Source organism: Hylobates moloch, unplaced genomic scaffold (assembly GCF_009828535.3).
Source record: "Hylobates moloch isolate HMO894 unplaced genomic scaffold, HMol_V3 SCAFFOLD_1, whole genome shotgun sequence".
NCBI classification, from domain to species: Eukaryota; Metazoa; Chordata; class Mammalia; order Primates; family Hylobatidae; genus Hylobates; species Hylobates moloch.
The window spans coordinates 169707769-169729012 of record NW_026652276.1 but is presented as its reverse complement, the minus strand read 5'-3'; the positions used below and the strand labels follow the sequence as shown (position 1 = coordinate 169729012).

General features: G+C 37.7%; 1 protein-coding gene across 10 annotated transcripts in view; it reads left to right on the top strand.

The window, feature by feature from the left end:
• CDK14 (cyclin dependent kinase 14) overlaps positions 1-21244 on the top strand; it is a 600921-nt gene that overhangs the window by 90264 nt on the left and 489413 nt on the right. The window contains exon 1 of one of the 10 annotated variants that reach the window (XM_058424906.1): positions 14203-14219. The exons of 5 other annotated variants lie outside the window; for them this stretch is intronic. In XM_058424906.1, the coding sequence (XP_058280889.1) occupies positions 14205-14219 (15 nt within the window). In that variant the 5' untranslated portion in view covers positions 14203-14204. Of the gene's footprint in view, positions 1-14202; positions 14220-14921; positions 15014-19035; positions 19053-19264; positions 19423-20009; positions 20028-21244 lie in introns of those variants that run through there. 4 more of the 10 variants (XM_058424915.1, XM_032761123.2, XM_032761121.2 and 1 more) reach the window with 4 other exon arrangements.

Here is a 21244-nt window from a genome sequence, read left to right as displayed (position 1 = left end):
CTTCCTTAAGGGATTCTTGTACAGATTAAATATGGCAATACCTGTAAAATACTTAGAAATAACCATTATTATTGTCAATATTTTACTATTAACTTCTTTCACTATGTCTGTGTACTTTTTGTTTATAAAGTATTATTAAATAAAATACCACAACTTAATTTATTTCATCTTAGCAGGAAGTTTCTTTAGAAACACGAAAGATTGTGTTTATAACAGTATTCAGTATAATAGTGTGGTTTCTCTCATATTGAGCCAGATGGCGTTCTCTAGCTACAGAATGAGGAATCCTTTAGCTGTGTGTCATTTTATGAGCCACAACATATATTAATTTAAAATAAAATTATTATGGAATTTAAAAATTGATAATATGGCAAATGTAGAGAATTTTCTCCGTGGTTGTAATAAAATAATTTTTGTATCGTGATATGTAAGAGCAAAAGAAAAAGAATGAAAACAATTATACTTCTAAGCATTCATTTTGACAAAGATTACTTTAGAAAGTAAGCAAATTAAAGTAAAACAGAATAAACAATGATAAGTTTAATTAGAAATGTGAAAACCATTCCCTTGGTGCTCAGTTCAGACAAGTCCTCTATGTGTTTTGTATTGTGATTTTCTATTTTATTCTTACTCATAGTAATAATTACTTGAAAATATTTTATAAAAACATTAACATATACTCCCTGTTTGGTCACACAATTTGGCGTTTTATGGAGAGAAATAATTTTATTCACAAATATTTATTGAACATCTAGTGTGTGTTTATCTCAGTTATGGACCATGAGGGTTCAACTGTGGACAAAACAGTCCTACCCTCCCGGAACTTAGCCGTGAAGAGAGGCAGGTAATAAAGACGTAGGTAAAATTTGTTTGTATGAGGGTGGTAAGTACTGTGGAAAAAAATAGAGGGAGGGTATAGGAAAGTTTGTCATTTTAAATAGGATGGTCAGGGAAGACTTCACAGAAAAGGTGACTTGTAGGCATAGACTTGGAGGCCATGAAGAAGTGACCCATGTGGCTGCACAGGAGAATGGTGTTTCAGGCAGAGAGAATGGCAAGGAGGCTGTTGTGGATAGAGAAGAGTAAGGGGAGAGTAGTAGGAATTTTTCAGAAACGTGAGCTACATTTCACAGGGCCTTGTAGGCTGCTGTAAAATTGGCCTTTATTCTGAACGAGATGGGAAACGATTGGAAGTTTTCAGGCAGAGTGAAGTGACGTCGCTTCTATTTCAAAAAGATGACTTTCTCAGCTATGCTGAGAAGAAGACAGTAGGTAGTAGCAGGAAACCAGTGAGAGGCAACTACAATAATCTGCAAGATGATGGTAGATCACCACCATCCAACTACGGTGGCTACACTGGAGACATTGAGAAGTGGTTGGATTTTTAATTCATTTTGATGGTAGAGCCAGAAGTATTTGCCAACAGATTGGATATCAAATTAGAGTTATCAAGACATTGGGTCTGAATAATTTGGAGGATGTAATTACCATAAGTGAGGTTTGGGAGTGCTGTGAAGGAGTTGATTTCATGATAGTTGTGGGGCAGGAGATAAGCAGTTTTATTTCAGATGAGTGAGTTTGAGAGGAAAGTGCATTTTCTACATACATAAGTTGTCCTATTCCAAGTGTGTGCTATACTTAAAGGTATAAAAAATAAAGGTAAATGAAATATGGTGTGCTCCAATCTGCGAAATATATGTGTTTTGCATCTGTAATTGTTTTAAAGATACATTTGATTGCAAATATTTGACAACCAGTATTCCTGGCTTTTCTTCTTATATCGTTGGTCCGTCGAATGCTTCTTTTTCTGTAAGACAAGAGCATATTTTTTGTGTGTTATATTGGTTTGGTTTTCAGACAGATATACCCAGACATTCCATTACATTTGTGTATTCCAAGGACTTATTTTTCAAGTATTATCAACTTTGGATGGCTGTGTGTTTATTTCAAAATGATACCACAATTGCCTAAATATTTTTGAAACTCTGTTTCTGTGTTAATTAAAGAATTAGCTTATAAGCCACTCAGGAAAATCAGTCTTGTAGGAGTTTTTAATTTTTATATATTGACTTCTATACCACCTTTGACATACTGTACACCGATATCCCTTAAGAGCCAAAAACCATTTACGGGCCACGTTTAGTTTTTCAGCTGTCAGCAGACTAATGATATGGACTAAGAAGAATGCGTGAGGGCTCTGCCTGGTGGAGACTATGCTGGCGGGCCATGATGGGGTCTTTCTGTTCTCTGCTTCCTGTCCCAGGACTAGGGCAGGAATAAATTATATATGTAATTTATTTATTTCCAAAGGATACTTTTAAAGTAAATGACACATATGGTTATATTTGCTAAAATGGGCTATTGTGGTTGGGTGCGGTGGCTCATGCCTGTAATCCCAGAACTTTGGGAGGCTGGGGCAGGTGACTTCCACTTTTCATTATATTTTGCATACAAGTTACCGCACTGGTCGGATGAGAAAGAAAAACTGCTTTAAATTCAGGCCATTTCTTCCATCAGTTAAAAAAAAAAATTCTTCCCAGAGTAAAGCATTTTGCCAGTAGGGTTCTGTAGCTTGTGGGATGTACTAGGAAAAGGTGCATAAAAATGTGAAGCACATGAATGAAAGAATCCATCTTTTGGCCTGTGTGTGAAAAGCCTGGTTTCTTTTTCATGCTGTTATAGGAAGTACTTCACATTTTATACATATTTGCTTTTTTCCATCTTGAAATGGTTGCTCTGTGTATTCTTCCCAAAGGTATTTAAAATGAGAATACTTCTGTGGAATGTAAATATTAAGATTGATGTCTAAAGGTCATTTTTAAAATTTAAAACATCTGCTCTCCTTCATACTTAAATATTTATTGAACAGAAGTTGTATAAGCTGATGATGAGTCTTGACCTGGAATAGACCCTAGTCTGTGATACCAACACAGATTTGAATGAAGCTTGCCAAGGTTAGCACCTACTAGGTAAGTTCTACCAGCGGGAGATAGACATCATCAGAGGTTTCCTCATTTTTCCATACCTTATGTCTTTATAATGAATAGCTTATGCAGGCATCTTTGTTTTTGCCTTTCCCTGTAATACCACACATGCACGGCTGTGTTGTTGGGAACTTCCAGGAAAAGCTTGTTCAGGTAAGTAGACCGGGAGAGCAGAAATTGAACTAATTTGTACTACCAAGTAACTGTGCTGTGTTGCTTCTTTGTCCCTAGATCCAATTCATTGGCCTCAGTGGATTCTGTGCTCCTAAGTCCCAGCGACAGAACATCTACTTAGTTATTGATATTGGGTCTTCTGCCTTTGTTGGAAATGGTTGCTCTGTGTATTTATATTCTTTGTTCATTCATCGTAATGATCCTCTTTCTAGATCCTCTCTGATTTGGTATTAATCGTAAACTTGCTGAGCAGAGAAGTTGTTTAAGATGGCTCTAATATGACACCTTGGTCCTTGATTTATTTTGCTGCTTTTTAAAATGGACTTACAGTATAAAGAGGCTAGTGTAAGAAATATCATTGAGGAGGCACAAGTATGTTGTTGGAATTAAGTCATTTGGGTGAGGAGATAAAAGAAGATTTAGGTAGGTCATGTAATTAAAGGGATAGTCGATGACATGTGGATGTTCAAGAGGTGGGAAGGAAGGAAGACTGGATGACTGTGATTAGTTAGAGTCTGCTTCAGGGTAGAGAGCTTACCTTTTATTATCTTTGTGCCATGGGGCTTGGCACTGTGCCTGATGTGTAGGTGTTCATTATGTGATTTTGTGAAGCAGTCAAAGATGGAATAACTATCAAATAAGATGTTAAGAGTAAGCTGTAAGGTTAAGAGGGAAAAGTAATGATTACAGTGTAAATACTAAGGAAACAGAAGCAGCAAAGAGGAATAGAAGGCAAATAAGGAATTTAAAAAAAACAGTTAAAATATACCCATTTAACTTGAATTGAATGCCATTTGATTACAAATTAAGCGTAGTAAACTGACAATATGTATTTGATACTAAACTTCTTTATGCTAGTAAATATTAGTTATTGAAATCAAACCTATTTTTTAACCATAAAAATACAGGACTTTTAGTATGCCCCTTGTCTAGACCAACTGAACTTTATTTTACTTTAATTTGAAGTTTGTATTGAATAAACTATTTTGGTATCTTAATAATCAGATACCACCAGATTTTTACTAATTAAAATAACTATAATTGAATTTTCTTTTTGAATATTTTACATTCAATGTAGTATTAACATTTAATATTATAAGTTAACTGATAAACTGCATGCATAGGAATTTGTGTGCATTAATTAAGGACTGTCATGTAAGTGTTCTTAAACTGAAGAGTTAATTGATTAAAAATTGAAAATATTCAAATGAGAACATGCTGAGAAAATATTTCATGGGAAAATAGATCAGGTGAAGGTTTGTGAGCAAGAAACTATGAATGCCTTTTAGGTATGAATGATAAGGGAATAAATAATCATTTAAGACTTGTATGCTTATATGTCTTATCTGTGTGTGGATCTGGAACAGCTAAGCTGCTACTTCAACTAAGAACAGACATGATATGTGAGTTATATAATCTTATGTGATCAGAATAATTCTTCCCAAATGAAATTTTGATTGCTGTTTCCCTGCTTATGACACCCTGTTGCCTACAAGATGACACTCAACTCAGGCGGGCACACAGGACCCTTCATGATTGCCCTTTGTCTTGCTTTCAGCCTTATCTACACTTCGTCTTTCACCTGTGCTCCTTGCTTCTCCCACACTTTGCCCAGATTTCTTGTAGGGAATTTTCTGTATTCCCTTAAATATGTTGTAATATTTTCTACCTCATTTATTTGCTGAAGCTGCTCTTTCTGCCTAGAAATCCCCTGACATTATGAGGTCCTAAAAATATAACTTGAAAAATATTTAATATTTAATATGCCATGTATATTAAAAGTAATAAACAATTGAAATGTTCTCTACCTTGGTAACAATGGTAAGAGTATAGAAGTGATTTATTCATATATTCATTCAACAAATGTTTACTGAGCATCTACTATTTACCAGTCACAGTTCTTGGCCCTGGAGATTTGAGATTGAGCAAGACAGACAAATCTCTGCTACCAAGGAGCTTTTACACAAGTGGGGATGGCAGGCAGATAATAAACAGATATGACCAGGCTGAATTTCTGAGGAATATAAACAAAAGCAAGGAAAGGGGAAAAAGGGATGGGAGATGGGTGTTGATAAATGGTCAGGGAAGGCATTTCTGAGAAGGTGACATGTGAGTGTAGATGTGAAAGAAGGGAGGGAGCAAACCATGGGAATATCTGAGGAAGAATGTTTCAGGAGGAGGGTGCAACAGCCTTGAGTATAGAGGGCTTAGTGTTCTTAAGGAACAGGAAGGAGTTCATGGTGGCTGGAGTACAATGAGCAAAGGGTCCGGGGGAGAAGGTCAGAGAGGTCGTACCTTGCTGGTCCTGGTTGGGATGTAGCAATTTACTCCAAGGCAGAAGCTGTTTGAGCTTTTGAGCAGGATGGTGATAATTTAAAAAACCCTACCTGTCGTGTAGAATGTGGACTGCGTCGGAAAGAAGAATGTGAGAATAGCAGCAGAAAGACCAGTTAGGGGGCTGTGGTCATCATCTAGGTGAGATGTAATGGTCGCCTGTATTAGGATGGGAGCAGTGGAGCTGCTGAGAAGTAGTGGGATTTAAGTATGTTCTGAAAAGAGAGCCAAGGGAACTAGCTTGTTGGAGTGGATATAGGGTAGCAGAATACAATCAAGGATTCTGAAGTTTTTCACTAGAGAAATTTGAGTGATGTAAAGGTAGGATCATATTGAGATGGGGGAATATCAGAAGGAGGAGCAGTGTTTTGAGAGGTTATGGAATCAGGAATTTGATTTGGTTTTGTACTTTTTTTTTTTTTTTGAGACAGAGACTGGCTCAGTTGCCCAGGCTAGATTGCAGTGGCACAACCTCAGCTCACTGCAACCTCCGCCTTCTGGGTTCAAGTGATTCTTGTGCCTCAGCCTCCCAAGTAGCTGGGATTACAGGCATGCCCCACCATGCCTGGTTAATTTTTGTATTTTGGCCAGGCTTCTCTCAAACTCCTGGCCTCAAGTGATCCGCCCACCTCAGCTGTTTTGTACAGCTTAAGTTTAAGATTCCTATTATATATCCTAAAGGAGTTGTCACATAAATATTTGGATATGTGAGTCTGAGGATGAGGGAAAGGTAGGACCTGGAAATACAAAATTGGGAACCCTCAGTTTACTGATGGTACTTAAGGAAGAGGTTAGGATAAGAGTTACCTAAAGAGGGAGTATAGGCAGAGATGGCAAGAGGCCCAAGGTCCCCATCCTGGGACACATGTGTTTATAGGTTGGGAAGGGAAGAGTGTCCAGCAAAGGATTCTGAGGAGGCAGAGCCAGTGAAGTAGGAGGAAAACTACGGGGGTGTGGTATTTGGAGTCAAAGTGAAGAAAACTTTTCAGGAAGGAGGAGGTGATCAATTGTGTCAGATGCTGCTGAGAGGTTCAGATGAGATCTGGGAATTGCCCACTGGTATTGCCATTGAGGAGGTTTGCTGACCTTTAGTGGAGTAGAGAGGACAGAAATCTGATTAAAATGGGTTTAAGAATGAATGGACTGAGGAAGTGGAACCAGTTGGGATCGAATCCTCTTTCTGAGGAATTTTGGTATGAAGAGGAACAGAGAAATGGAGTAGCAGCTGAGAGCGGTTCAGAATCAAGGTAGATTTAAAGTAGGAGACAACTTTGGGAATAATGATAGTTTTATTCCCTTTTTCTTCTTTGTTAAAAAGAAGACATGATTTACCTGAGGAAATTCTTAGCTTTAATATATACAGTCACTATAAACATGAGAAAATTGTCATTGAACGAGATAGCACTTTTTGCATGGTGGTGCTAAAAAAAATCTTTATTTTTGTAGAGATGGGGTCTTGCTGTGTTGGCCAGCCTGGTCTTGAACTCCTGTCCTCAAGCAGTTCTGCTGCCTTGGCCTCCCAAAGTGTTGGGATTATAGGTGTGAGCTACTGTATTTGGCCTAAAAAATCTTTTTATAAAGCATCAGATTTCAGTGCAGTTACAATGTGCTTTCTTCTTTAGCTTTTCGGATGTTACATAGTGCCTTTGAATTATATGGAGCTGAACTGCCCCGTGTGAGATTTTCTATAAACCCAGAAGTAATTTCAGAATAAAAATTTTACACAATTATATGTCTGAAACAAAATTGGTGAAAGTTCTGTTACTCTAATTCTTTTAGAATATCTAAATAGTATTAAAAGAATCAAATAACTTTTCCAAGTAATTACTTCCACTTAAAAAGAAATGTTGCGGCCGGGAGCGGTGGCTCACGCCTGTAATCCCAGCACTTTGGGAGGCTGAGGCAGGTGGAGCACGAGGTCAGGAGATGGAGGCCATCCTGGCTAACATGGTGAAATCCCGTCTCTACTAAAAATACAAAAAATTAGGCAGGTATGGTGGCGGGCGCCTGTAGTCCCAGCTACTCGGGAGGCTGAGGCAAGAGAATGGTGTGAACCCAGGAGGTGGAGCTTGCAGTGAGCTGAGATCACGTCACTGCACTCCAGCCTGGGCGACAGAGCAAGACTCTGTCTCAAAAAAAAAAAAAGAAAAAAAAAAAAAGAAAAAAGTGTTGCATGGATATGCCAATTTAAAAAGTACTTAAATACTTAAAGAAAATTAGGTGATTCATGCTACTTGATGTTTTACTTGATGTTTGTTCCGATAGGATTAATTCTAGTTAAAATTATACCGTTCTGATACTACGTTTTGTAAGTGTTTACATGCTCATTTTAATTTCCTGCTAATTGCAATGATAGCACAATAATGAATTCTACCTATAAATTACATTACTATTAAAATACAGTTTCTTGGTTGTGGCACTTTATGCTACGCCACAAAGAGGTAAAATACTTTTGTAAATGAGAGGAAGAGCAGAATGTTGGTGGGTTTTTCTGACTGGTATTTAACATGTGGATAGATTCTTTATACATAGATAATATGCATCATGGGTGATTCACCAAATTTTAATAAGAAAACCAATTATTTGTGTATATTTTGAAAGATGATGCTTCATAATTTTATTCCTTCTTTGATCAGATAGAACATTTTGTTTAGTAAAATTTCAGAAGACAGATTCCTGCTTCCTGATCGGCATCAATTATCTTACAACACCCCCAAATTTTTTGGAAATGTATGCCTGCCAACTCTTTATTTGAAGAGTTATTTGCTTGCTTTGGCAAAATTGACTCTTGATGAGTGTTCCTCTCTTCTAGCATTTGCTACTCACTAAAGTTTCCTTGTGTGTGCTGATGGTGGTAAAATCTCTTGTCATCTTTGTAATCTGTTTGGTAAACCTTATCTTTGATATTTCATTATGTAACCATGGGTTCTCAGTTCTCTCTTGACTCTTACCCTGCAGCTTTGTAGTTACAAGGGGAGATATGACAGTGAGAAAGGAAGAAAATCCACAGAGAGAGAAGAGACTGTGTACTAAACTTTTTCATTAAAACTTTTATAAACTATAAATAGCTCTTTCCACCTTCAGTCAAAGGAAATATCAAGAAGGCCTGTAGGGTAGCTCCCTATGGCTGTTTAAAAAGTGTTTGATTTTTATGGAATAGTGCAAAAGCAAATTGCAATGTCAATAGAAACAGGAATACTGGAGAAGAATTGATAGGAACTGATAAAATTAAGGAGTGACTGAGAAAATGAGTCTGACAGCCCATGGCTGATACAGAAGAAAGTGCCAGGCTGATCTGAACCAAGAGAACCAAGACAAGTACAAGCCCTCCTGCAGAAGTACAGGACCCAGGATGGGAGTCTGTGGGTCCTAACAGCTTAGTGCCTGATCACACTTAAACATACATTATGCTTATCACTGGATTGCAATAGTGCTTGCTTTACTGAACACTATTCTAAGTAGTTTGTACATCATTTAGCCCCACAGCAACCCTCTTAGGTATAGGAACTATTCTAAGTATTCCCATAAGATTGGTACCTTTCCCAAGGCCTGGATCAGGAACACAGATTTGTCTGATCCTTGAGTTTACATTATTCTTAATCTAGCTGTTCTGCATCTGACTTTATGTTGAAGTTAGTGCCCCAGTGCACCTGTTTATATGGCTTCATCTATGATGTTTTCTCTTTCCTCCTTATCAAACCTGTTTTAACCCTTAGAGTTCTGAGTTAAATAACCTTGGTGGGTGTGGCAGGAAATCTCTGAAACAAGATGGATCCATGCTGCACTGTGATTCCTTGCATTCAGGTGGTCCTGCCAGGGCTGCAATTACTAGATGCCCTTAGAAGGAACTAGTTATGATGGGGTCAGGCAGAAAGTACCTCTGTGTTTCATGTGAGCTGTATCTTCCCTAAATGATGTAGAGAAATAGTGGTTATTGAGGGAATCATGTGCTTCAAGGAAGGATTGATAAAACTAAGTTAATCTATTAGGCCTTTGTATTGTGATAAGTAAAACTTTACTTTCCCTAAATCAGAATAAATATTGGGGAGAGGAAGAGAGAGGTATAAAGATGGTCTCCAAGTTCCTGGTGACTAGCTGTTGTAACAGTCCCCAAAGCTATATTTTTCTTAACACAGGTGGAAAAAAAGTTTGGTTGTCTGTGTCCAGGGCAACTAGGAAAAAACACATCTCTGTCGCCAGGCTGGAGTGCAGTGGTGTGATCTTGACTCACTGCCACCTCCGGCTCCGTGGTTCAAGCGATTCTCCTGCCTCAGCCTCCCGAGTAGCTGGGATTTTAGGCATGCGCCACCATGCCCAGCTGATTTTTGTATTTTTAGTAGAGACGGGGTTTCACCATGTTGGCCAGGATGATCTCAATCTCTTGACCTCGCAGTGCGGCCATCTCAGGCTCCCAAAGTGCTGGGATTACAGGCGTGAGCCACTGTGCCTGGCCCGATAAAACACATCTTTGAACCATATGTTCAAACTGTACTTGGAGTACTTGGCAGTGTACTTGGAGACCCTGGAGTCCATCCAGATAATCTTCTACCAGAGAGGAGAAAAGAACCCTTATTCGTAAAGGTTCAAATTACAGAAATTGTTCAAATCTTCTAGGCTGTACTCCTATGATATTACAAAAGTTCTTTGTTAAATTATCAAATTACATCCATATATAGATAATAACTCTGGTGCTAAGAGTGATCATTGCCAGTCTGTGGATATATATGCATCTCCAACCGCCAGCATTTTACTTATTGAATTCTCTGTGACTCTAGTATTCAGAATTTGATTACCTAAAGTGGAAATCTGCCAATTTTGCCTGATCTGTCATTCTGAGGCCTCCTCAACTTGAACTCCCATAATATTTTTCTCTTACCTTTTCTATGACAATGATTTTCATATTATATTTATTTGTATAAGTATCTGTGAGAGCAGTAGTTGTGTCTCATTCATCTTTGTACCTCCTATAGTGATTAATACAAAGCTCAATAAATGGTTGGTAAATGAATAGAACACAAAAAAAATCCTTTAGCCGTGAAATACAGAAAATGTAGTTTACTTTACAGTGTCTTCTTAGCACTTTCTTTACATATTCCACAAATCCCTAGTGTACTTCCGTGGCTTTTTCCAAAGTCTCCTCGATATTACTTCTTTAATTTTTAATAACCCTTTTTCCTTCACGGCCAGAAGCCTTTAAAGGTCAGGATCGGTGCAACAAACCACTTTCAGTTTCGTATTTTTTATGACATTTGTTAGCTACTTATGTGTGGCAGTATTTACCAGCAATTTATAGGTGGTATCTATAAGGATAGTCAGTTTATTTCCCTTTAGGTACTGTGCCTAAAATTTGAGCATGTGTTACCACAGCAACTTGGATGTCTGGTTAAACTAATTGGTCAAAGCATTCAGGCTTCCTGCAAGTTCAGATAACTGATTAGTAGCTAATGTTCTATTTCTTTCCTCTATAAATTATAAGAATAAAAATTTTAATATAATGATACTCAATTTAGTACAAATTTTTATATAGTTAAGTGTGTGAAGTAGCTTTATAAAAACCTTGACTGCTACTAAACCCATCCTTTCCTACCATTATATAAGTTAACGTCTACCTTATATCTCTCTTTCCTAGAGTTTAAAACAAGACATCTATTAAGTTATTTATTCTACTTCTGGTGTTACTGGTTCACAGTAGCTCCGTATCCTTTCTGTACATGTATCCCCATGTGTACCGGCACTCTTGATTATAAGGAGCTGAAAATCAACTTGAAGTGGCTAAAGAAAGAAATACATTTATTGAGAGGAGAAGTATTGCAGGATAGAAACAAGAGCTGAACAACTATGCTTTAGAAAGTTAGGCATCCAGCAGAGCTAGCACCTCAGCGGGTGCTACCTCCATGTTATCAGTGCTGTCTGTCTCTATGCTACCCTCATCTCTAATTTTACTACTTGATGGCTTTAGGATCTGAGTTGAGCTTCTTTACAGGTCAAGAGACACTGCCACTGGCTTCCTCTAAGCGGGTGCTTTCTCTGCTTTGCTACCATCAAGGGTGGAGGGGAGGGGCGCAACTGAGCTCTGGCTGAAAAAGTCCCAGGGAAGGATTACTCTTAAGTTGGATTCCTTGTCTGTTCCTGGATAAGGTGCAACCCTCCTTAGACTGCAGTGGATGGCGTGGGGTGGAAAAACCATTCCCCAGGAAGAGAGAAAAAATGTGCTGGCCATTCCAAACAATTTGATTCTACCTCTTTTTAAGAAACAGGAACCTATCCTATTTTAATAACCACTCAGGGAAAGCATTCCGCAAGGAATGGCAAAAAGGATTCAACTAATATTTGGGTGCTGCTGTTGTCACTATGTTACCGAATACAAAAGGGTTGCAGAGTAGGTTAAAGCATTTCAGAGTTGTTAATATCCCTGTGACTTATGCATGTTTGTAGTGAACCTGATTTCACTATCACCCCAGGGATACTGAACTGTTAAATGATCATATGATGAATCTTCCTTAGCCAAAAGCCTTTTTTGGTTTTCTTTCTGTCTTTGAAGAGTGATGCACACATGGTTTTGGAATGATCTAAATTATATCAGCTTGAAAAGGCAAATACTAAAACAATGCCACAGGAAAGTCAATTAAATTATGTAGGGATACACATTTTAATTTCAGTTTTTAATGTCTTCAGTTGGTTATCCTTTATTTATCCTAAGTATTTATTGTTGAATATCCATCACTGTTAACCATTTTTTCCCAAGGGCCTACTTCCTATTTTGTTTCGTAGGTGTATGTAGAGTGAGACAAAAGAAGTATATTTCTTAACAAATACTTTTTATTTGAGTATTTTCAAGTACGTACTACATAAGTGGCAAAGGTTTTCTAGATTTAAAACTGTCAAACATAATTAAAAATTATTTCTGTATGTTTATTTGGCAGGCTCTTTTAAGAGGGTTTTCTTCCTTTTGAGATTTTCCTAATTTTTCAAACTAAGTGAAATTTTGGAAAGCTGGGACAAAATCCCTAAAAGCAATAAAATTCACTTATAACCCCAAACTAGAAAGTATGTTTTTTTTGTTGTTGTTGTTTTGTTTTTTTTTTCCTTTTCAGAGTTTATTCAAAAATGAAGTAAGTTTTTACAAATGAGACTTTGCTTCTTAAGCAGTTTTTTGATAGTCATGGGATTGTAGCCTCTGTCCTCAATGGCATTTTGACACCAGGAAGAGAGAAAATCCTCACATCTTTTCTCAGTGTTGTTTGCCTTTCTTCTTGATGCTACCCCAAGGATTTTGTGTCTGCCATTGAGGTCTTATAATTTAATTCCCATTTCTCAGATCATGTTAGTGCTATACATTTGGAACTCTGTGATACTGTTATTTCGTGGATGTGGTCATAATAAAATCACTTTTACATCCGAATCTTCTCCATACTACACACTTGAGGCATGGCACCACATCAGAACTCCAGTTGTGTTTCTGCTTAGGGTGTAAAAATGAAAAACTGTGCCGTGCCCAGGTGAATGCCCATGCATTTTAGATATCACCTGAATAAATAAGTAATAAATACATAAATGTGCATGTATATGTATGTAGAAACCATATGTATGGTTGGTATATAGAAAACCAGTATCTGTTTTAATGCAGATACAAGTCTTTTGAAACAAGGGTTTGTAATTGAACTAATGGGGAAGCAAAAACTGAGATGCAGACAAATTATTATCCAGGGTAATTGAGGGCGTACAACCAGGAAACACAGCACGTAGGGAGGAGGAAATTTATTTCATAAAAAGGAGTAGGCTGAGCCAGGAGCGGTGGTGCACACCTGTAATCCCAGTTCTTTGGGAGGCCAAGGAGGGTGGATCACTTGAGCCCAGGAGTTTGAGACCAACCTGGGCAACATGGCAAAATCCCGTCTCTACAAAAAATACAAAAATTAGCTGGGCATGGTGGCATGCACCTGTGGTTCCAGCTACTCGGCAGGCTGAGGTGCTGAGTGGAAGGATCACTTGAAGCTGGGAGGTCCAGGCTGCAGTAACTCACAATCGTGCCACTGTACTTCAGCCTGGGCAACAGAGTGAGACCCTGTCTCAAAGAGAAAGCAGTGCCCTGAAATCAGATTTTTTTGAAAGTCAGGCAAAAATAAGATTTTTTAAAAATGGTAGTCTGCATCTACCAGTTTCTGTTATAGAGTCATAATTGTCAACTTTCCACGCTGCTTCTTGACAACCTTAACAATCCGAAGTTCCCTTGCTATAGCTCTAGCTTTGGATTTTAATTTCCAACTTAGATGAAGTTCATAACAAAACATTTATTTACCTGGACATATTTTCTGCAGTTCATAGGGATCAGCGCAGGATTTATCTTTAGCCAAGACATGTTATAGCATCCTTTGTATGCAAAATTGTATCAGCAATGTAGGGAATGCAGAGATGAAGAAAATACGGCATGTATGTGTGTTTATTAGAATTGTTTTGTTTTTATTAGTGTTCTGGATGTGTAGGTTTTGAATGGTCTTCCTCAATATCATTTTCCACGTAAGTCCTTTGGTTTTTAGGGTGTAATTTAACAGAATGTAAAGTTTTGCTGGGAACAGATTTATTGTGTTGTGATAGAATCACCTATGTTTATTGATAAAATTAGTTCTTTTTTTTCCCCTACAGAATCAAGAAAACACTCAAAGTTTTATAATATTGGGAGGAAAGTCTCAACATTGCCATGCAATGTCGTGCATGACATATGGACAGGTTTGGTATTGTGATTAAGACATGGCTGTTAAACATTCAGTTTAACAGATTCCTCCAGAATTTCACGGTGTCTTGGGAAAGTATTTTAGATAAGTGACATTTCTTCAAATATATGAGATTGTAAGTAATGAGTGACATCAGAAGAGAATTAAGTCATAAAGTTTTTAGGGTTCACAAAAAGGTTGGGGTTTAGGCTTACTAAAACAAAATGAACATTTAAAAATCAATAACATGAAATTTTGCCATAAAAATTTACAACATAAAATAGATTACTAATATATTACTAAATATAGTCTTTTAAAAAAGAAAGAATTTGCTAGGGTTATATGGAATTATAATCATTTGAAAACCAACTTATTTTTGGAAAATTTCTGTTTTCTTTATTACTTTTGAAAATAAATTTATAATTTTTTCTTTTCTTTTAAAGTTTTAATGAAACTAATTCATAAAGTAGCTGATTATTATAGTTAGATTCGTATATATAAAGTACTGTTTTCTTCCATCACATTTAAAATTTTCTTAGTGTTTCTTTTTCCTTGTTCTGTTAAAAAAAAGTGTTTTCCCTTCACAGGCTTTTGGTAGAAAAGGAAAAAAAGAGGTAAAGATAGAAAAAAATTAATTCTCTATCCCTTTCTTCAATTCTTTTTTCCAGGTTTTAAAAAATTGTTTGGCCCCACCTGTCCTTCAGACCCTAATTATGTGAAGATCAGTCATCTGGCAGCCTCTTGTGTCTGAGATAGTTCCAGGAAGGCTGACATGAAACAAGGGTTTCTGAGTACTGCAGAGCCTGTGGAGTAAGGCCTACATGTTTTTCACTCAGGAGAAAGTTCCTGGTTCTGCTTTGAACCCACCTGTTGACTCAAGCCATTCACACACCCTTCTAATAAGCCTGATTATCTAGTTGCCCAATACGGGGATGGCTGAGGAAGCCTGTAGCGAGAAGACTGAGGAGAGTGTGGTGATATTAGAAGGAGGAGGCACATGTAGGACCATAATAAGGCGATTTTGATGGTAAAAAGAGAATGAATCATAAAAATGAAGCAGAAGAACACTTAGATGTCAGATTATTGAGATTAGGAGCCAGTTGGCCCTATATACCCACTGTTAAACCCTGAGGGCTGCCGCTGATGTTTATAATTGGCCCCATCATCAGTTGAAGATTAGATTGTGTTTATTATAATCTATTTTAAAAGTCAGGGAAGTGCATACTACTTTTTAGAATTTAAAAAAGTCTCATATAAAGGCAGGCATTTCAAGGGATCAATTTTTGTTTACTCACAAAAATGACCTAGTAGATGTTAGTCTTGTTTTTCTCTCTGTCCACTGAGATTGTTTTTACAAGCCTTTTTGTCTCTTCTCTTTGAAGCTATAATTTTTATTTTAACCTCTACTGTTGTTCTTTTATGGTATAGTTTCAGACACGTCTCAATGGCCTCTAATAAAGATATTCTTAACACCATAGATTGTGAATCCTGTATGACATAATGATTAATTTCCTGCAGCTTTGCCCTCTCGCTGCTCTCTTCTGCTTTATAGTCAGACTTGTTGTCTACATGCTTGTTGACACTGTTATTTTCCGCTACCCATTCCTCAAGCTCCCCATCCATTTCCACTCTACATATGTCCACAGAATTTGTTTGAACTTCTGTCATCAGCAACTCTTCTTACTATTTATTTATTCAGCAAGTACTGAGTGCCGTCCTAGGGGCTGGGGAAACACAGGAGAACAAATGAGAAGTCCATGCTCTTGAGCAGTTTACATTCTAGTGGGGAAGGAAGACAAACAAAGTAAATTAATGAACGAAAACAGTGTAATGTGATGGGGAGGGAGGAGCAACAGCAGAGGAAAGCCAGAGAAGGACTCTGAAGAGGCAATACCTGAGGTCCAACTGAGTAATGGGAACAAGTCAGCCAAGGGGTTATCTGGGAAGAACATTCTAGGCAGAGAGAACAGCAAACAAACATTCCTGAGGAACCAGCTTTGAGGAAAAGAAAAATTGTCCATTGTGACTGAACCATAGTTGGATGGGTGCTGTGCTCAGATCCACTTGGTCAGTGGGTGCCTAGGGTGAACAGAAGTCCTCCCCGTCCAGGTCTCAGTCAGTGACTGATCAGCCCAGGGATACAAAAGCCTGGCCCTCTTGCTTCAGGGGAGACTAATGCTGGGTTTTTGTCTGAGGCCACATTCTTCCTTGGCTTTTCCCCTCCCTGTCCTGCCTCCTCATTTCTTTTCACTGAGAGCACACCCCCAATAAATTGTAAGATCCGGGCCCAGCTCTGTTTCTAGGAAACCCTGACCAAGGCATATGAGCACACTTTCGATCTATCATCTGAGCTCCAGACCCTTAGACAGCTGCCTATGCAACATGTCCACTTGGATGTTCAGAGATACCTAAAACTCAATGTGTAAAAAATTGAATTTATGATAGTTTCCTCTTTTCCTCAAGCTTGTATTCTTCCTGTGTTCACTCATTTACTTTATGAACCAGCCTTTTACCTGGTTATACTAGAGAATTCAGTATAGGTTTTCCCTTTCCATTAGACTTCATGCCCAGTCACTCAGCAGGTAACTCATGTGAATGTCTCTTACCTCTGTTGTTTTTCCGCCCACATTTTCATGGCTTTAGTTCAGGGCCTTGTCTGAAACACTACCTTAGCTTCCCAAGTGGCCGCCGCACTTCCCTTCCTTCACCTCTCCAATCCATTTCTACACCGTTACCCTGTCGTAAAATGAAAAATCTCATCCAGCCACTGTTCTGCCTCTAGTCCTGTAGGGCTTTTCTATTGGATTAAATGGCAACTTCCTATAGGATAAAATTCCCAACTTCTTAGCATGGCTTACAGGGCCCTTTCTGCCCTGGCATTGAGCCACCTTTCTTCTGAGCCTTCACAGTGGTGACCACTGTGAGTATGGCTTGGTTATTTCCTCATACAGCTTCCAGTTTCAGGCTTCATGCTATTCCCCAAATGTCCTTCTTCTCCTGGGTAGTACTGGAAGCTTCAGCTTTACGTTACCTCCTCTGTGAAGTCTTTTTTGAGCCACCTAAGGAATAGTATTTATACTGAATAGAGCACTCTCAAAATACTCATTTCAGTGTATTATAATCACTTGCTTTATTTCTAATCACTTAAGGCATTCATTGAATGCAGAGAACATGGCTCTTCACATTGCTGGGCACGTTAGCACGTTTGCTGAATGAATAGAAGAAAGATTAAAGGAGAAATGTTACTGTGTTTGTTGGTTTTTATACAAGATATCTTAGTGAACACAAACATTGTACGAATGATAGGGGAAAGGGGATTGCCTAAGAAGAACTTTTAGCCCTAAAATATGGAGTTGGGAAATTCATTAATTTTTTAATGTTAATTTAATATTTGCTAGATGCCTAGCATTGTATTATGTGGTATTTAAGTAAATTTTGAAAAATGCAATTGGTGTGATTTATCAAGCGCCTTAAAATGGGGAAAATGCCAACAGTACAAGAGAGTTTTATGAGGTGGCATATGATTAAATCTTGAATGACTCAAATAAGAAGTGCTGTTGGTTCTGGAAAAGGTGTCTTTGTGGGCTGGAGGGATAAACAATCACAAAAAACCCTCAGGTTCTTGAAAGACCTGTTGAAGTCTGTTCTGCAGAAATGATGCTCATATAATTCGATAGTTTTCAGATATTAAGGAGATAGCTTTCTCTTTTGGCTTTGTTGAAGATGAAAGTATGTAATATTTGTATTTGAACAATAACTTTTTAAAAAGATTTTACATGAGCTTTTGTGTTGCAAGAAAACAAAGTTGAATGTCTTCACAGTGTCATTCAAAATGATGAAGGTGAAGGTGGTTTGCAAGTGAGAGAAAGAAGAGATGATTCATTTAAACCAATTAGGATGTGAAGGGAAAACACTTTGCCTGAGGTTTCTCATCATCATTGTACACCCTAGTTTGGGGAACTTTGGGAATATCGACCACTTATTGACATAGTTGTTACCTCCTCTTGTACTTTAATTTTTAAAATAAGTGAATATTGACAAGGTTAGATTTCATGCCTTTTTTATTTCTTGCCTAAGGTATTTCTCAGTTGTATTGTTGTATATTAATCTAATTTATGTCCTTTCGTGATTCTGTGTACTGAGGACAGGAACTCTTTTAAAAAAGAATGGATCAACCACTGTCCTGTAGGGGTCGCTATGAGAGTAGCAGTCTGGCATCCTTCCTTTGCCACCTAGCACCTTGTGGCATGACTTGGCACAATTTGCCTAAGGATTGTGAGATCTGGCTTGTTTTGATATTTTATTTTTCAGAGTGATATGAGCTCTAAGTCCACCAAAAATTTTGCAAGCTCATAACTGCATTCTTTTACTTTGGTTCTGTGTATACTGCACGTGTGCATTTTTTTTAAACCACGTATTTGTTGCATGGTTATTTTAGAGTTCTCATCATGCTCCATTTGCATATGACAAATATATACACGTAGACACCATTTTAGCAGCTTTTGCAGCATGCATGATGGTGGCTGAAACTTGGCCTTCTATAGGATCGCAGATTATTATTTAATGGGGTTGTCACTCAGGACACTTACTGGCTTTCTCCAGTGCTCTTAAAAAATTGAATTGAGCATGATGAGGTGCATCCCCTTGATTAAATGTTTTTCCTCCTATGCAATCACCATGAGCTGTTTGGCTCCCATTCTGTATTCTTTTGAAGCAGCCCTGCATTGCAAATCAATATCTTTCTGAAAAGACAGTGTGTTGTAAATTGCCTGGACAGCATATGCACGGTTACTTTGGCTGCAATGCTGCTGCAGAGCCCGGTTACTCTGCCTTCCTGGGAACTCCACAGGCAAGTCCATCGTGTTTGGAAAAAAAAAATAGATTTTTTGGAGAAAATAATTGAGCTGTTAAAGCTATTGATACTGAATGTTAGCATGTCCTTTGAATTCTTCTCAACAGTTTTTGGTCTTATTCCACTGAGATTAGCTTCTCTTAGGAGATTTCTGGGTTTTCTTTTTTTTTCTTTTTTTTTTTTTTTTTTTTTGCTTGCTTATGCATCCCCCTCTCTTGGTTGTAGTACGGCCGTACCATTTCAGCTTGCTAGTGCAGAAAGATGTGAATTCAGTTGCTGTATGACCCTGGCCTGGTGCAAACACATTGCTAGAGACATGTTAAAGAGTTGCAGGTGAATCAAGCCTGAGGGAGACAACAGCAAAACGGTAAGACAGAGCATGCTTAAAATTACAGCAGGGGTTTTAATTTGGAGCATCTCGGCAAGTCTGAATCCTGACTCACTCATTTACAACTTAAAAAGGATTCATTTTATGCATGTCATTTTACTCACTTCCTTCTATTTAACTGCCAGAAACATCACAGATTGATAAAGGGGGTATTTAAATTAGGGACTGACTGGAGGTTACTCATGGGAGAGTCTTTTGAGGCTCCCGAGGCTACTGCTTGTAGTTTGTAAACACCAGTAGCAGTGATAAGATGGGGAAAAGGTTTAACGACTGCTTCTTTGCCATATCTGAGTCTTATTCCTTCTGAAACTAGTCTTTATTTATTATAGCTGAAAGAGATCTTACAGATTGTTTTTGCCTGGCTATGCTTGGCTGAATGCCCTCTGAGTCAAGCAAGTGAAGGACGAGAGACTACTTTTTCCATTTGAGTAAACTGATGTCCATGAATTTAGCTGGATTGGATCTGAGTAGAATAAATATCTCTAATATATTAGGGACCTGGGGCTTCCTTCCTGCTCATCGTACTTCCTTCCCTTTTGGATCACAGAAATACACCTGCTTTAAGTGTGTACTGCTGAGCAGAGGTCAGTGTGCTGGTATTTTGCATCATTACACCTGTAGTGGTTATGCTTTTATGTACAGAAGTGATAATTCTTCGTGCAGTTCTGCTTGAAGTGGCGGCTCTAATAGTAGACTATTAGCATTTTGGTTGCTAATGGAGAACCCCTGCATTCATGAAGGACCGTGGTAGCAGACAGCCTACTCCAATGAGGCTTACCTGCTTGTAAAGCAGATAAAATTGAGAGATAGGAATGTAAACCTTGACGTCTTCAGAGACTGAATTTTTGTTTCCTTTGTTAATTGTCACACAGTTGACATATTTGATGTGGCGGGGGTTTGAACTTGAAGGACATGTTTTAATAGTGTTCAAAGTGAGACTAATAACATTACTTAGTCCTAGTGACTTTATATGGATCCACCTATTATTATATAGGTGCTGAATGTTAAGGATGTCAGCATTTGATTTTTTGCTTTAAAAATATTCCACTGTGTATAGTTTAATTAACTTAGTACTTTATGTAAAATGTAAATGTGTAGATGGTGAATGTTAAGAAAATCATCAGTAGCTTGCATGTTGGCTATTATATAGAACTGGCATGTAGCCAGTTCTGTATAATTTTGTGACATAAGTAAATTTAAGAAAGATCACCTGATTAGTTGATAGGCTAATTGAGAGAAATATTGGTAACTGTTGTGGTTCACTATGAGTAAATTTCTTTAATGGTGCAGTGCTTCTGTATTCACTCAACTATTTACTGTTGAGGTTGGACATTGATTGTTGGGAGTGAATATTTGGATTTTCTTCCAAAGATAGATCAAATTTACCCTCTTTTTTTTTTAAACTTTTTTTTCTGTTTGAGAAGATGTTGTGCCCTGTGTTTACTGTTTCTTTTTCTGAGAATAATGTGTTTTAGCTATTTATATTTTTACCTTTACTTTGTGTGAGTTGTGAGGATTTTTTTTTTTTTATCCTGTGACAGAAGGAATTGTAAGTTTGCGAAAAGTAATTTTTAAAAAGTAGAGCAATAATATGACTGATTTTACAATCATATGATATTTCTCTCATTCTGCAAATATTGATTAGCCACCTACTATGTGTGAAACATTGTAAGACCTGCTATAAAGGAAGTATGGATGAAACAGTACATTTTCCTGAAGAAGCTTAGATATAGTTGTGTTGGTATTTTCCCCTGGAATATGCCCCATTATACTTTCTCATGGATAGTCAGTTTGGTGCTTT